Genomic DNA, 17,512 nt, shown 5'->3' on the forward strand with positions numbered 1-17,512 from the left:
TCCTCCCCCCGCCCCCCCTTTATTTTTGAAGTTCCTCTTTCATTAATTAAATTCTTTGATTAGAGTGACTGAAATTTTTTAGGTGATATTCATACTGTAAACTTAGCAGTTTCTTGAAATTTACAGAAACAGATTAAACCCAGGAGTTTCAGAGATCACAACATTTGCAGTAAGTGACTGCAGCTGAATAGATCCACCTTAATTTACACCATCTTAAAGAAAGGGCGTGCAAGGAAAGGCTGTGGATTTCAAAAGAAGAAAATGAAACAAAACGAACAAAACACAAACAGAAAGTTGTGTTCCGTTACTTCTCAAGAAGTAACTTTGAGTAAATAACATTACTGAACAATTAGAAGCCAAAAGAGTATTTGTGTCAGATTGTAGTGGCAGAAAGCAAAAAGTTAAAAAACAGCTAAAAAGGTACAAAAAGCTGAATGAAGAAGTGTTATTTGGAACAGAAAGTGTGCCACTGTCGTGGTCTAGTTATCACAAAGGATGTTAGAGCAATACTTGTGCAAGGCCTTGCCCAAAGCTGTGGTAATGTTAAAACATTTCCTTGGAGCTCCAAGGTGTTTACATCCATGCAGCTGGCAAGTCAGATCTTCTTCTGCCAGGGCAGTGGGCCAAAGCTTGATTACTGTAGGAAGTTGAAGAAAGGAAGATATAATTAATTCAGATAAAGATGTTACCTACTTCTATTTTAGCTGAGCTGAACAAGACTGTAAAGAAAATATTGGAAGAATCTGAAGTCCCAGAAATGGATAGGCCTACAGACTATTTTTTATGTTGGAAAGCTTTATCCTGGATGAAGTCAGAGATGCTCTCCTGGAGGAAATTTGCTTTTATCTGACTGAGGCGAACTTAAAACCAACAAAACCCAGTAATTACTATAGGTGGATATTGGAAATATATGGACAGCTCTTACAACTAATCTATACAGACTCAGGACACTGTTTGGAACATACTGGTAAGACACAGCAAAGGTGCTGAAGTACAGAAACAAACTTTTCTATTATAAACAAGATTTATTTTTCCCCCAGGATGAACAGGCAAATAATCCCTTTAGGGTACTCTCCCAATGTCAAACTATGCTGAAGAGCTACAGCAGGCCATAATATCCTGGTGCACACACAGAGAGAAAGGACAAGCACGTTTTGCTGTTGTGGGTTTAAGACTTAACCATAGATGAGTCCTCCAAGCACCAGAGAGGTGCAGGGAAGTGGGCACTGGAAAATGTAGTCTTTTGTTATTTCGTGCCATAAGGCCTGCCTCCCCTTTATACAAACTGACTGCAGAGTCAATTTTGCCTTTTTTGGTTCCCTCTCTCTTCTCCCAGCTGTGTGTGGATGGTTATCTCTGGTTTGTGGGGAAGGTTTGCTGCCTAGCTTTGCCTTATTGTGCCGGTTTGGGGCCAGACAGATCGTCTCTTGCCCCGAAAGGGACAAAAGAATGAGACTCACACAAACGGATTGGAGAGTGATGGAAAGTTTAAATGGAAAAGCAATTGGTGAAGCTACAGAGAACTACAAACTACAAAGCATAGTGACAAAGAGTATCCCAAAGCGTACAGAACCCCTCACAGAATTCCCAAAGGCTTCCCAATCCTTCCCTTCTTCCCACCTGAGGGTAAACCCAAACCCCCCAGGGCTCTTTCTTCCCCCTCTCGCTGCTAGGCAAGTCTCAGACTGGCCAGGTCTGAGACTGCCCCCCCTCCATTCTCCTCCTGGCATTAGGCCTAGACAGGCCTAAGAGGCCTTGAGGATACTCCCCTGGCATTACCTGATAAGAGAGGACATCTCCCATGGGAGCAGAGAGGGAAGAAAGAGAAAGAGAATGACTCTGCAGATGGCCGTATGGGACGCAGGATTTATGGGTAGAAATACGCTGTTTCCTGTGTCCACCCCTATTGGGTGGGCACCCAGGACACCAGAGGTGTATCTCATGTAGCAGTGGCAGGGGGCACCCAGCCTAAACTGCCACACTTGTCAAGGCTAATTTTCAGCTGTGCCATTCGGCTTGGGGGGTGGGAGGTGGTGTGCATATGGGGGGGCATTTGAAGCCTGGGTTATGGCTTGTTTTGGGGGAAGGTTGTGGAAAGTTTTAGGCTCAACGAGGTGGACTATGGATTTGTGTATCATGTATGTTTTTGTACTGTGGTATATAGTTGTGAATAGTATTTCCATTTAAATTTCCAATTCTTTCCAATCCTCTGTGAAATGCTGTTTTTTACCCCTTTTGGGAAGCATAAAACAGCATCTGCCTTGCTCCCTATAAGCCCAAGACAATTGCTCATTTTCACCAGTAAATGATACTGATGCTTTTTATTGACAGAGATAACTAATTTATCACAGCTTTAGTCCTCAGAGATGAAGCGCAGTAGATGAGACCAACACCCTCAGCAGTGCACACCCTGACATTATGAACAACATGCAAAGGGCAGAATTACAGCATGAAGAGGGAACAACAGAAGAGAAAGTTGATTAAGGAGTCTTTAGTTCCCACTCATTTTCCATCTGCAGCAACTGAGTCTCATGTCCCCAGGTTCAGCTGCAGTTGTAGGACCTTTCCACATTATTCAGTTCAGTAGAGCTGTTGCTCGAAGCAATATCTACATGATCAACTCCAGAGACTTCATAAGTAAGGGAAAGAGAACCACAAGGGAAGGAATGCAGGAAAAAAATTTAAAAATGCTCCACCAGAAACTTAGTTTACTTCAAACAGCCTTTCAAAATAATTTGGTTTGTGATGGAAATGAGTTTTAGTAACCCATCATTCATCTCTGTATCAATAGGATAGATTGTACTGGCTAAGGTAAGCAGTTTAATTACATTAGATAAAAAACATCTTTATCTCTAGGACAAAAATACTCATTTTTTAAAATAAAAAAAATTTTTTTTACAATTGCATGAAGCATTTTGATTTTTTTTTAAAAATGAAGTATATGAAATTATCTTTTCTAATCTCCCCGCAGGTTTCTTTTATGAGATGATTCACAGTTCTTAATAAAGGATATTACATTGATTAATATATATTGATTAGTTAGCTTTATTTCTCATTGGATCTGGCACACGGAAAATACCTCTAAAGCCAAGACATTGATTTAATTTTCTCTCATGGGCCATTGGATTTTGCATCACAAAGCAGACATTTGCCATGCATGTCTCCAGTTTGTATGTAATATTTTTTATATTTGACTAAAGCCGCACATAGTCCTTGCATACTGTTACGAAAGATAAATGACGTGATATAATTAAGCAAAATACAAAACTGTTTTAAAAAAAGGTCTCTTTCATTTTTCAGACCAGATTAAGGATTTCACTCACTAACCCCCCAGACCATGGGAAAATACAACATTTCAGCATGGCAGTATCAGTACATCCCTTACATCTGGAGATTTCATTTTGGGCATTATAGACATTCCAGAATGCATCTGAGCATTACATGGGTTTTGTCGTAAAGTGACTGTAGATCCTAAATCAGCATGCCCCTTTGCAATTGCTGGGCAGGGCTGAAGAGGCACCCTGGCTTTTTGCTCTGTGAGAAGATAATGAGACCAAGGAAGATTTTGAAATTAACATGACCCAAAACATGACCCATGACCCACTTACTGCTGCAGAATCTTCATGTGGAATCACTGGGCCCCACAACAGGAGACAATGTGAGAACGACATCGTTAATTTCTGTGCTTTGTGAGTGTGACTCTTTATCTGGGGTTCAAAGTAAAATTGTCATCACACTTCAGAATTATTATGTTCCAGAATTATCACTAGAAATCCCTTGAATTACCCACACCAACATTACCAAAATTACAAAATATTTCTAATGTCTGTGTTTCTGAACACATGCTAATTACTTGTTCTACTTCCAGCTACACTACTACTTGGTTGAAACTCTCCATGCCCCCATCTCATGATCCAACTTCTTTGGCTATCAGGCCTTTTCATGGGAGCAGACTGCTGATAAGAATATTCTAAGTCAAAATAGGCACCAGTACCTCAGGCACCATGCCACATAGTCCTTTATGAATTTACACAGTCCCATCTTAGCAGTTAAACTGTTGCCCTTGTGCTGTATGTCAAAGGTCAAAGCAGAGCAGAGTAAAACCAGAACTGCCACAATTCAAGCCAAGGTACTGTTCTTTGCTTTACTAAGCTTAATGGCACAAGCATCTTCATCTTTATTATTGCCTCCCGGTAGAAGTGAGGCCTCTGAGCAACAGGAATGAGCAGAACTGTAGAAGTATCTTGCCTAGCTGTTTCCACCGCAGTCAAGAACAGTAGTAGATGGAAAGAGGAACTGCCCAATAACTGAAAAGGACCCCAGCTGAGGAAACAAGCACTTCCCCAGCTAGATTTCCTAGCAGAAATGGCACAGGAAGTCAAGAGACAGAACTGCAAGTATTTTCCAGCCAGAGTGAAACAACATGTGACTACAGAACTGTAAATGTAAATATGACTAGAGATCTGTAATAAAAGTGGGAAGGAAAGTAGTGTGAGCAGTAAAAGACAGGTGGGTCTTAACTGTAAACAAGATTTCCACAGTGTAGTTTCCAGTAAATACACAAAAGATTTTATGGCACAGTGAGAAATTTTTACAAGGTTTTCTCTGGAATATTGCGAATTTAGAGCAGAACAGGAACAGGGAAAAGCATGTAGGATGCCTGAGGGGAATGGAAACTCGCCTGTGGTGGGACCACAGGGATTTGTCTAGTCTAGCAATAGAAAACTGCAAAAGTGTCCACCTCAGGCAATAAACTTTTCTTCCTTTCTCCTACTAGTGTTAAGAACAATTTAGACTTCAACATTTTAAAGTAATAACCTGGAAGACAGAACATATGCCTAAAAAAAGAAAAAAAAATCATTTTCTCAAACAGTATTTCCTTTCATTTCTGAGCAAATTATCTGGAATGCTAAGTCACTCAAGGTAATAAACATGTTGCTGCCAACAAAAGGAGTGGGAAATGAAACAATTTATTATCCTCCTTGACTTCAGCAGCAGTACTGTAGGCAACAATCAGAGATGAAAACCACCAATCCATGATATATGCTGTAGTAGCATGGGGATCTCTGTGTTTCATTACAGAAATTAAGAAAAACATTACCACACCCTTGAAGTGATCTGTCAAAAAACAAACAAAAAACCCCCCAGAACAAAACAAAAAGCAACAAAAAATTCCCCAAAGCTAAACCAAAAAAACAAACAAAAATCAAATCCAGCAGCTAACAATTTGGTTATGCAAACATGTATAGAAAAATATGCTTCTCTTATTTTATCAACACTTACCTACAGTGCTAGGTGGACCTAAATAATGTCGTTCCATACAATCAGTGACAAAAAAAAACAAAACCAAGCCAAGCAAAATCAGCTACAGTTAAGACACCTGAATAGCTCTATGCTGCTACCACATATATATATATATATTTTAACATGCCTTCTCTTAAGCAACATTTTTTTTTTTAAAAAAAGGAAGCAAAAAGTGTACTATTTGGCAAAGCATTGAGGAGGTGGTAGGGTAGGTTTGCAGTCCACACACATCACAAACTTAGCGTACTAAATTTATAACAACAGTGTTTATGCCCAGAGGTATATCTGTTGCTAAGTGCAAAAAATTTCCATCAGTCTAGCAAAAGTGTATACTCTAAAGATAAACTGAACAAACTTTCAAACAGACAGCTCTGCAGTAAGTAGAAAGGTCTTTTCCTACCAGATGTCAGAGAACACCTTCAAAAAACCAATGGAATGTGTTTTGTTTGTTCTTATATTTAGTCAGTTTGGAAATATATTTCACTCACAGCAGGTGTGAATTACTAATATGAAGGGGGAAATATGCAACAAAATGTTTGTAAGATTTATTTACCTTTTTATACGTTTTCTCTTCATTTGGTTTTCCAGCAGCTACATCACCATTTTCAGTAACAGACGACATCTAACAACAAAAGTTTAAGTTATAAGCAAAGTAGTTGCTTTAGGAAATATTCAGTGAGTCACCAAGGTCTGTGTCATATCTAGGATTGTCCAGGCAGACTAAAAGGACAACACTGCACCGTGACTATGTCCAACATATAACTGAATTTACATGACCCTCTGTTTCTCCTTCCACACAGCATTATGCAGGTCTACAGGAACATCTTGCAGTGAAATCTTCTTCTGCAGCCTGATGTTGAAAAGCACAATGATGGGCCAAACTATGAAGCTTGTGAGCCAGACATTCAGTGGCACATCTTGGAGGTCCAAGGCCTTTGGCTCCATTGTGATGTTGTATCTCCTCAGAGAAGCAAGGAGATATTTAACATTGTACATTATTGCAGCTGTAAAGCAATGCTACATCAAGAATAAACCACTAAATTAGAGATCATGTGAATAAGACACTCCACATGTGACTGCCAAAGTGAATAAAACAAAATGCTACAGCAAAGATACATTTTAAAATCATTCTAGATTTTGCCAGCGTCCACATTGGAAACTTACGTACCTTTATGAACATGGGAAAAGTCATCTGGAGCTAACAGCAAAGATCAAGCCATTCACTGGTGGTGTTATATGTTTTTCAGAACCTATTGAAAAAAAAATCTGTTATCACTATCACATCACATATTTACATCTCACAAAACAGCTTTAGATTTCTTTTTTCCACTATTCTTCAGTCCAAGTAAGAATCCAGCTGCAAGTTACACTTTTCATGAATTATCTCAAATAACTTGGTTACTAATAGGTCATTTAAAGGCACTAACAGCATTACACAGGATAAAAGCAGTGCAGCTAAATTTCCCCTTGTCCAAGATATTTTACTACTGTGGCACAAGCAACCCTAAAATACAACATTTATGTAGAGTAGTAGATACACGTACTCTGGAGTGTAGTGTAATTATACGTCCTTTTCTACAAGGACTTCAAAAAATAAATACTGAACCTTATAAACCCCATTCACTTTGGACAGTTGGTATTTTAATTCCACCAAAGCCAAAAAGATAAGCAATTGGAATGACAGTTTGGAGGACTGCAAATTGAGAAGTTGTAGGCAACAAATAAACTCAGTTTGAAAGTTTTCCATAATGGTAGTTACTACCAGCGTAACTTCTGTGAGTAGTCTTCCTGACATGAACTCTTTCATTGTTAAAATGGCTTGACTAAACACATTACATAATCAAGTATTATTTAATACCCTTTACAACCAACTCTCCCTCCCATCTTCCACATCTGTTTTAAGCTACATCAGTAAAGCTATTCTTCAATTTAATTTCTCAGCCACACTGGAAGGGAATATAAATCTCATTTTATTTCAATGCACCTTGTGCATACTTGAAAATCGATTACAAAAAAATATTCCCAGAACCTTATTAAAAATATTTAGTTTTCCAGTAGTCTGGAAAGTGTACATAACACCACTAAGAAAAAATATTTTCCTTCCCTGTAGAGAAGCAGACTACTAACTGAACCTGAGACAACAAACCTGGGCATTCTGAGAAAACAATGCCTCCTTAGAAAAAACCCTTCTACTCTTACATACCAGTAACAGCTACATTTGTTGTAGCTTTCATGCAATTAATGTATCTTAATAATTCCTTTATTTGGACATGTATTAGTATCATCTTACACATCAAACTCCTACTTAAAGGCAACAACTCAGTTTTGGTAGCTTTTAAAACTGAATATACTTCACCTAACCTATATGCATAAGTCTAATATTAATTCTGCCACATATTTACAACTCTATCAATATGTAAATACAGACATCAAGAACTTCTATTAAGATATCTTCTGTAGGAAAGGAAATACAATTTTAAGCACCAATAGAAGGAAGGCTGTTATATCCACTGATCCCTGGGTAAAACCACCAAACCCCCCAAGTCATTTTGCACAGATACTCAAGACTATCGATACAAGATGTTGTATTATTCTCTAAACTTCCTAAAATATCATCATACAAGTCAGCAAAACCCAAGTATGAATGCAATATGAGATTTTTTTTTTTTTCAGCAAGAAGCTATCAAGAGAATGCTCATGCCAGACATGGAAGAAAACCAGCTTGTTCCCAGCACAGTCAGACAAATTATTCAAGAATACTTCATTCTTGTGAAAATACCCTCCTGTAATACAGCCAAGGACAGGAAAGCAGACGACAAGATCCCATGTTCAGTAATTACTGCCATTCATCCACCATGAAGAAGGTAATTTTTTCCTATCTGTGCCAGTTTATTTAAGTCCTAAAGGCATCTGGAATAGAATTGTTTCAGTTTCTAATCTTCTGAGAAACAGAGCACAGAGCTTTGACTTAATTATGGTTGTATCAAATACCTTTCAAGATTTTCACAGTGACAACTGTATCATATTCCATGCTAATACTTTTTAAAATAACAGCTATTTCTTAATCTATTTTCTCCCTGCTCTGTAGCTACCAAAATGGTGCGGGATGCCTTCTCATGTGCTTTGTAACATGCATAGCAAGAGCTACTGTTAGATCTGCTGTTTAACATTGCAAAGATGGGTCAAAACTTACAGCACTGGACCAGCTTCCAGGCTAAGCTGTAACTATTTATTACAATAGCAAGAAACTACTGTAACTAAAGCATTGGATTACTGCATGTATCTCACAAAGGGCAGGCTTACAATAAAGCAAGATGGGGAGGAAGGTGGAATGGAGCAGGAAACCATCTATTATAAAAAAATACTACTGGTATTCAGTGAAAGACTGGGCTAAAAAGATCTCCTAGTTAGCTTCTTAGAGACCACTTATCCTATGTGATGACAAAAGTCCAGCAGAAATTTAAAGAGCATTTTCCCCAAAAGCTCTTAAATATTTTGTGAGTCTCGTGAGCAGCAAAAACTAGCCTGACGTGTTTAGTTCCTGAGACACAAGTCTAAAGCCTGTAATTTTGACTTTCTGCTTGGAAAATCTCCTTGTCCTAAATGTAGATGTGAAAGAGTAATACCTACACAATATATACTTCAACCTTTAAATGAAGGATATGTTGTTTATAGTTTAGTTTCTCATACTGGAATTGTTGAATCATATGTGTCTTAGCTAACACAAACTGCAATTTCCACTATTCTGGGGGGGAAACTGGCATATGCATTTTCTTCTAAAGCTACATGGGTGTCTTTTTAGTTTCTTTGCCTATCCATAAGCCCACTGTGTCAACACTGTCCTGCCCACCATGCAGCCAGAGTTTTGAAAATTGAGATGACAGACAACATGTGAAATTCTGATTCAGCTTCTCTTTTTTGTTCTTGATTTTTAAAAGGAAATTTCCTTATATAGCAGCAATTAACCTTTTGCTAACAACATTCGGCATTAATTTTGACGGATTACAAGCCACACAGCTTCTGAACGAACCTGCTGCCTCATCATGGCTGATACGTAATATTTAACTTCAATTCCTCAGCTTTTGTGACAGACACTTTCCCTGGCAGGCTTCTACAGTGGCTAGTACATTCAGAAAGAGAATCTTCAACTGGCATCACAGGATCACAGGATGTTAGGGGTTGGAAGGGACCTCCGAAGATTGAGTTCAACCCCCCTGCCAGAGCAGGTCCATAGAATCTAGCCAGGTGGCACAGGTCGCACATCCAGATAGGTCTTGAAAAGCTCGAGAATGAGATTCCACAACCTCTCTGGCAGCTTGTTTCAGTGCTCTGTGACCCCCACAGAGTTGAGGTGGAACCTCCTGTGTTTATATCCATTAGCTCTTGTCCTGTTACAAGGTGAAATGGAAAAGAGCCTGTCTCCTCCCTCTTGATACCCAGCCCTCAGATATTTATAAACATTTATTAAATCCCCTCTCAGTCTTCTCCAGACTAAAAAGCCCCACGTCTCTCAGCCTCTCCTCACAGGGCATGTGCTCCAGTCCCTTAATCATCCTGGCAGCTCTCCACTGGACTCTCTCAAGTATATCCCTGTCCCTCTTGAACTGGGGAGCCCAAAACTGGCTGCAATATTCCAGGTGAGGACACACCAGGGCAGAGTAGAGGGGGAGGAGAACCTCCCTTGATCTACTGGACACGTTTTAATGCAGTCCAGGATTGCCTTGGCATTCTTGGCCACAAAGCCCCATTGCTGTCCCATGGATAACTCGTTATCCACCAGTACTCCCAGGTCCTTCTCCACAGGGCTGTTCTCTAGCAGATCACCTCCTAACCTGTACTGGTGCAGTTTGTTATTCCTTCCCAGGTGCAGGACTCTGCACTTATCCTTGTTGAACCTCATTAGGTTCCTCTCTGCCCAGCTCTCCAGTCTGTCCATGTCTCATTGAATGGCTGCACATTCAGGTGTATCAGCCAAGCCTCCCAGTTTCATACCATCAGCAAACTTGCTGAGCAGACACTCTGTCACTCTGTCCCCTCATCAATGTCATTGATGAAGATGTTGAACAAGATTGGACCCAGCACTGATCCCTGGGGTGCTCCACTAGTTACAGCTCTCCAGTTGGACTTGGCACCATTGTTCACCACTCTTTGCACTCTATTTTGTAACCAGTTCCTAATCTATCTCACTGTCTGTTCTTATATCCCACCCTTCCTGAGCTTACTCACAAGGACGTTATGGGAGACAGTGTCGAAAGCCTTGCTAAGGTCAAGGTAGACTACATCCACAGGTCTTCCTGCATCTACCCATTCAGTTACAACATCATGGAAGGCTATCAGATTAGTCAAGCATGATTTCCCCTTGGTAAATCCATGCTGACTGCTCCTGATCATCATCTTCTCTTCCAAGTGCCTAGAGATGATCTCCAGAATGAACTACTCCATTTTTCCAGGGATGAAGGTGAGGCTCACTGGTCTGTAGTTTCCTGGAATCTCTTTCTTGCCCTTTTTGAAGACTGGAGTGACATTGGCTTTCCTCCAGTCCTCAGGCACCTCTCCTGTCTGCCAGAATTTGGCAAAAATGATGGAACGTGGTAGAACGACAACATCAGGCAGCTTTCTCAACACTCTTGGGTGCATCTCATCAGGCCCCATGGAATTGTGAATATTCAATTTGTGTAAGTGATCCCTAACCCAGTCTTCACTGACTAGTGGAGAGTCCTCCTTCCTCCAGTCTTCATCTTTATCCAGGGTCTGGACTTCATAGGGGAGTTCAGTATTAGGAGTAAAGATTGAAGCAAAGAAGGTGTTCAGCAACTCTGCCTTCTCTGCATCCTCAGTTAACGGCTGCCTCCTCGTTCAGCAGTGGGCCCACACCTTCCCGATTCTTCCTTTTCCTACTGATATGTTTGAAGAAGCCTTCTTGTTCTCTTTTAATTCCTGTGCCAGTTTTAGTTCCAAGAGGGCTTTGGCCTTCCTTGTTACCTTCCTACATGCCCTGACAACTACTCTATAGTTCTCTCAAGTGACATATCCCTTCTGTCATGAACTCTAAGTATCTACCCTGAGATTTCCTTCAGAAGCTCCTTGCTCATCCATGCAGGTTTCCTAGCATGTCTATCTGATTTTCTACTCAAGGGAACACACCTAGCTTGGGCTTGGAGGAAGTAGTCCTTCTCGGGTTCTTTTACCCTCCAGAGTCTTAGCTGATGGGATTTCTGCAAGTATGTCTCTGAAGAGTGCAAAGTTAGCTCTGCTAACTTTGGTCTGCTTCTACCCTGTGCAGTACTAAACTCCACCATGTCACGATCACTGTCACCAAGGATGTTCCTGACCTTAATGTCCTCAACCAGTCCTTTTTTATTAGTTAATACAAGGTCCAGCAGTGCACCTCTCCTAGTTGGTTCCTCTACTACCTGCATCAAGAAGTTATCACTGATACACTGCAAGAGCCTTTTGGACTGACTGTGCCTGGCTATGTGAGCTTCCCAGCAAATATCAGGGTGATTGAAGTCACCCATGAGTACAAAGGAGTTTGCTCTAGAGGCTGCCTCCAGTTCACTGTAGAAGGCCTCATCAACATCTTCCTCTTGGTTTGGTGGTCTGTAGTAGACACCTACAACAATTTCACCTCCTTTCCCACATCTCTTAATTCTTACCCACAAAGCTTTCAACCTGTTCTGCCTCCCCCCTTGGACAGAACTCAGCACATTTCGGTTGCTCTTGCACATAAAGAGCAACTTCCCCACCTCATCTTGCTGGTCTATCCTTCCTGAACAGTACATAGCCATCCATGACAACATTCCAGTCATGGGAGCTGTCCCACCATGTTTCAGTGATGGCAATTATATCATAGTCATTCAGCCTAATGCAGATCTCCAGCTCCTCCTGCTTACTCCCCATGCTCCATGCATTGGTATGTAAGCATTTCAGGGAGGGAGTTAACCTATTGACTTTCACTCTTGCAGTCTGACCATTCCCAGCCACTTTCATGGACATGAACCTAGCAGTGAGCTCTGCGTGTGTTGATTCCTTATTACTTGATCCCCTTGGCACATCTCTGTAAGACTTGAAGAGTTCTTGTGTGTCCCCAGCATGCTGCAAGCTAACAGGCTGAAGGCTCTTATTAGCCTCCCACCCTGGTGTGCTGTCCCTCAGCTTGCACTCATTACTAGCCCTTGCATCTTCTCCAACACACAACTCATTGTTATCTACCCCCCCTGAGATAGCAGTGGGGCTAACACATTGCCCCACAATTGTCTCAGGCTTGCTTACAGTAAGCCTGGCTTTTTCCCTCCCCCTCTTCCAACCTAGTTTAAAGCACGATTAAGGAGCCCAGACAACCCTTGCGATATAAACCTTCTTCCACTTGGAGAGAGATGCACCCCTCTACTGCCAGCAGACCTGGTGTCATGTGGGGTGACCCATGGTCAAAAAAGCCAAAGTCCTGCTGGAAGCACCAGTCTCAAGCCAACAGTTGAGCAGGTGAGTCCTCCTCATTAGAAGGAAGATATAAAGAGTGTTTTTGTAATTAAATCACAGGACCGTTCTGATGAGATGTTCTGGTGTACCTTTCCTACAGTAATTTTTCCTGTGTGTCAGTTTTAGTTCCAAGAGGGCTTTGGCCTTCCTTGTTACCTTCCTACATGCCCTGACAACTACTCTATAGTTCTCCCAAGTGACAAATCCTTTCTTCCATGAACTGTAAGTATCTTTCTACCATGAGATTTCCTGCAAAATTAATCACACTTAAATTTTGCAGTTGGCAATACTTTCATGCATTTCACATAACCTATTTATTAGAGGAAGCCACTTTTGTAATCCTTAGGTTTTTTCCTCTAGGAAGATAAAAACCCTCAGAGTCGTAATGGGGCTGCAGACTCCTCAAAAAAGCACACAGAGTGTCCTCTTATACTCATTTCAACAATATTGTCAGCAACAGACAAAAAATGGAATAGTCATTTTATCTATTCTAAGTAACCAGAAATCTTCAACCTAAGGTTGCATTCTTGACAATGGCAGTTTGTCAGCATGACATGCAAGGCATGGCCAGGCACTTTTATTTCTACAAACAGCATTTATACTCTATTCCATCAAAGAGAGTCATCAAGTTAAATTCCTTGGTAGCCTTTGTCACTTCTCTATTATGACATTAAAGCAGCATCTTATAAGAAAATGAGGAAAATCACAGCTACTTCATTTACTACAAAACTCACTTTTATTGTTAAGATTTGCCTGGTCACACTTTTCCTTGTGGCAATTTTGAAAGCAGCTAGACAAGTCAGTTCTCTAATTCAGTAAATGGGCTCGCAGGTCTATATGGCAACACGCTTTCATCAAACAATTTGGGGAACAGAGTCACACAGTGACAAATTTTGGCTACAGTGTGCAATTAGAAATCTTCATTACACAGTGATGCTGGAAGGGGGAAAAGATTCTAAACCAAAAATGCTTCACAGTGAAGAAATCCATCAAGAAGTATTCATATGTTAAATACTTGTGTTCTTGTGATTGCCTCCTGTCACGAGTGTCCCAAAACCATTCACAGTATTCTTGGTGAAGGGGAGCTATGGGATAGTAGCTCCAAGATCAAAAGGCACTAATAAAGTTAACTCTCCTCCTGCCTGGGATCATCACCTGACTGGAGCTTGCACCTTCTTAGGCACTGAACAAACTTGTCTCACAAATGATGCACTTACAAAGTTTGCCTCTTGTCTGGGTTCTCTGCCAGATAATATTATACATACATCACCACTAGTTTCCCCAGTTAGATAGATAAGATACTATGTCATCGTATCTATTCATCTATATTTCCATTTTTTTCACTGTCACATTTAGATTACAAGTTCAAGTCAACCAAAGCTGACAATAGTTTTCTCCTTTCCTCTCCAGCAGACTTTGAATTGTAGGATTATTTCTAAGATTATTTTCAAAGGAAGGGGCTTGAGACACATAAAACATCCTCTGACACACAACACAAGCTGCATATACACATTTTGTTTCAACAGGAAACGAAATTAAAACTCTGAACATGCTTTCTGGGTGTCCCTGGGACCAGAAACTGAAGAAGGGAACTCGAGGGTTTTTTGTGCTCACTGTTTTCAAAACGCTCAGGAGACAGCTGAATTGCTGACATCAGGTGAAACATGACCTAAATTGGTTTTATTACAGTTTAGCTCCTTTACAGAGCTTTTCTTTATGCTTTAGAACAATGCTGACTGTAATTTCTATGATTTAATTGCCTTCATTCTGAGGCGACCAGACAATTCTGAGGGATGTTTAAGAACTTGCAAGCATTGCTCAGCAGTGTGCCAATAAGAGGATGTAAACAAACAAAAGGAATCAAAATTTGTTGTAAAGCATAGAGTAGGAGAAGAGGTAACACATGAAACATCCTACAGGTTTCACAAGTTTTTTGAGAGATTACTAACTTGTGATGACTATTATGTCTTTTAATACCAGCAAAAATTCTTTGTACATGAACATCTGGACAGTTACATCAGCCCTTAACTAAAAGTTAGTAATGTATATGGCCACATGATTATAAGAAAATACATACACAGTTCAACTACATATTTTTCTTTTCTTTCTTTTTTTTAATTTTGTTGTTCATAATTTTTTCAAAGATCAGCCTGCAGAATGGATTTAATTCTTTACAGCAGAAGTTTTGTAGCCATCCAAGATCAGACATACCTGTATGTTCCCATGCTTGAAACATTCAAGGAGTAAAGGCTAGTATATATTTTTAAACAAGTGTATCCTGAGAATTAAGTCAATGTTTACATATTGCAATGCACTGGACACTCATTAGACATTCTGAAAACGCTTCAAATATAAAAAACTCTTTTTTCTCAAGTTCTGAACTCAAGTCTGAGAGTTTTTAATTTGATTCCTGTAATCCTATTAGCCTATTTCACCTCTACTGTCAGCTACTGTGACTTCTGCTCCTCCTGGATGCACTGAAGGATCTTTTATGTCTTTCCATACACCAACTGTAAAAGCAAATCAAACTAGATACCACTGAGGGAGAAGAAAGTGAAGGGGGGAAAAATAAATAAATAAAAAAGAATTATTAGGTCTGTTATCTTAGTAAATTCCCACTGCCCCTAACTGGTTATAGAGTGTTAAGAGTCAGATATTCTGGGTGAAATTTATGCTAGTACTATTGTTGCACTTGTGAAAACTGGAAGAGGCAGTCTTGCTAACACATTAGTTTTGATGTCCTGCCAGATCTTTCAGGCTTTTAGTAACTAACCTGAGTACAATGCCAAGATTCAGATACTGTTTGATTTCTACAGTGACATTCTATTCCCAGGAATGTGGCACAGTATTTGAATTTCTTTTAAGAAACATTCTAATAGCAGTACCACTTTGTGGTTTGGGTTTTTTTTTTAGCTTGAAGGCTGAATTTGAAAAGTAGTTTATCAGTGTAATTTATATCATAAGCTATATAGGTTTATAATATAATGAAAGTGTCAGGTTATCAATCCTAGTCTTTTAGCTTTCGGAAAGAGAAAACAAAAAGGTAGAACTTCAGCAAACTCCACCTTCATCAAAGTTTACAAATACAATTTGATCGCCTGCCCAATTTACAAAAGCCCTCTTCCATTTGAAGTGGATACCCCCCTGGTGCATAAGCCTGGTCTCTGAGGCCAAACAGAATGCACTCCACTGTCACAGAAACAGCCACAACAATAGCTATATATTTTATTTTCTGTAAGAAATCACAAATCTTTGTTTTGAAAATCATCTACTGAGATTTTTTTGGATAGAAACTTGCTTACTAAAAGGGAAATAAAACTGTAAAGTTTAGAAGTCCTTGGAAACACAGCAATCTGTGTTCCTCCAACAAATCACATCCATTTCCATTTGTAACCTCCATATTTTTTAATCTGTGCATCTCACAGGTAACTTGAAAGCCCTCTAGCAAGAGGTGAAGGTTGATATTTTTTTTCTCTTCACTAATCTTCAAACTCAAAGCTTATATCTATCTTACTCTTCTACTGCCTATTAACATGTTTATCCTTTGCTGTCAACTGCTGTGTCTTCTGCTCTTCCCAGAAGCACTGAAGGATCTCTTACGTCTTTCCAAACATCAACTGTAAAAGCAAAGCAAACTTTCTGTGTAGTAGATAGTGTTCATGTATTAAGAACTACAGGACTTTTCCAAATCACTGATCCTAGACCAGCAATCAGAAAGAACAAACATTTGATCCCTGATATAGTTGACGTCACACTCTGTATTTAGCAAAAACTGCTAACAGGCCCTCCTTTCACAGGGTGAAACGGCCTCATTAATCTCACTGTTTTGTAACAGACCGAAGCACGCAAAGTAGAAAAAGCACATTTGTACATAGCCAAAGAAGACTTCCCAATTGCTACTTATGTTTTCATAATGGAGATTTCATGTGCCAACAGCAGTGGCTTTTAGAAGACTAGCAATCTTTCTGTTGAAGCCAACCAGAGTTACAAATGAACAAAAATTATCAAGGTGAGGCTTTCTTTGAAACATGTGAACAGAGGAAACATCTGCACATTATATGCTGCTGTATATATATGTATATAATCTTGCAGCACAAGAAAATAGAGGTTATAGTAGTATCACAGTCAAGGGCACAAGTAGAAGATATTGCAGAGTCCAGAATCAGTGCTCTGCTCCTTTGCTTTGGCAGCTTTGATATGGCAATGGTCCTAATGTTACTAACACATACCAGGCATCACACTTTGAGATAGCACCACCACATATGCATGCTGTCCAACAAATTACTGCAGTGTGTTGGGACAAATGGTTTATTAAGAAAGCCTCAGGTAGAGAGGGAAATTTTTTTGACATTTGGCTTTGACAGTACATGCAAAATTGGTTGACAGGGACCACATGCAATGATGGTCATCATTTCTGGAAGGAAAGCAACACAAACTGCCTCACTGATCCAAAGGTAAGATCCAAAAGGAATGGAATCTCATACAAGGGAAGGAGGTGGTCAATGGAATGGTTACTTATATTCTAATGGAATGACAGGAACAGAGGTGCAAACAATTCCACCTTGCTGGACAGCGAATATATATATAAAAAAAAAAAAGGAATTTGGTCAAACCAACAACTTTAGTGACTGGAAACTCCAGAAAGAATCATAGAAAAAAAATCCCAAACAGACAAAAAAACTCCAACAAAACAAACCTCAAAACAAACAAACAATCCAAACAAACCACC

General features: G+C 39.8%; 1 protein-coding gene across 1 annotated transcript in view; it reads right to left on the reverse strand.

The window, feature by feature from the left end:
- PIP5K1B (phosphatidylinositol-4-phosphate 5-kinase type 1 beta) overlaps nt 1–5,926 on the reverse strand; it is a 90,873-nt gene extending 84,947 nt beyond the window's left edge. The window contains exon 1 of the mRNA XM_054397583.1: nt 5,858–5,926. Within this exon, the coding sequence (XP_054253558.1) occupies nt 5,858–5,926 (69 nt within the window). The remainder of the gene's footprint in view (nt 1–5,857) is intronic.
- Between the last annotated feature and the right edge of the window lie 11,586 nt (nt 5,927–17,512).

Source organism: Indicator indicator, chromosome Z (genome assembly GCF_027791375.1).
Source record: "Indicator indicator isolate 239-I01 chromosome Z, UM_Iind_1.1, whole genome shotgun sequence".
In the NCBI taxonomy this organism is placed as follows: Eukaryota; Metazoa; Chordata; class Aves; order Piciformes; family Indicatoridae; genus Indicator; species Indicator indicator.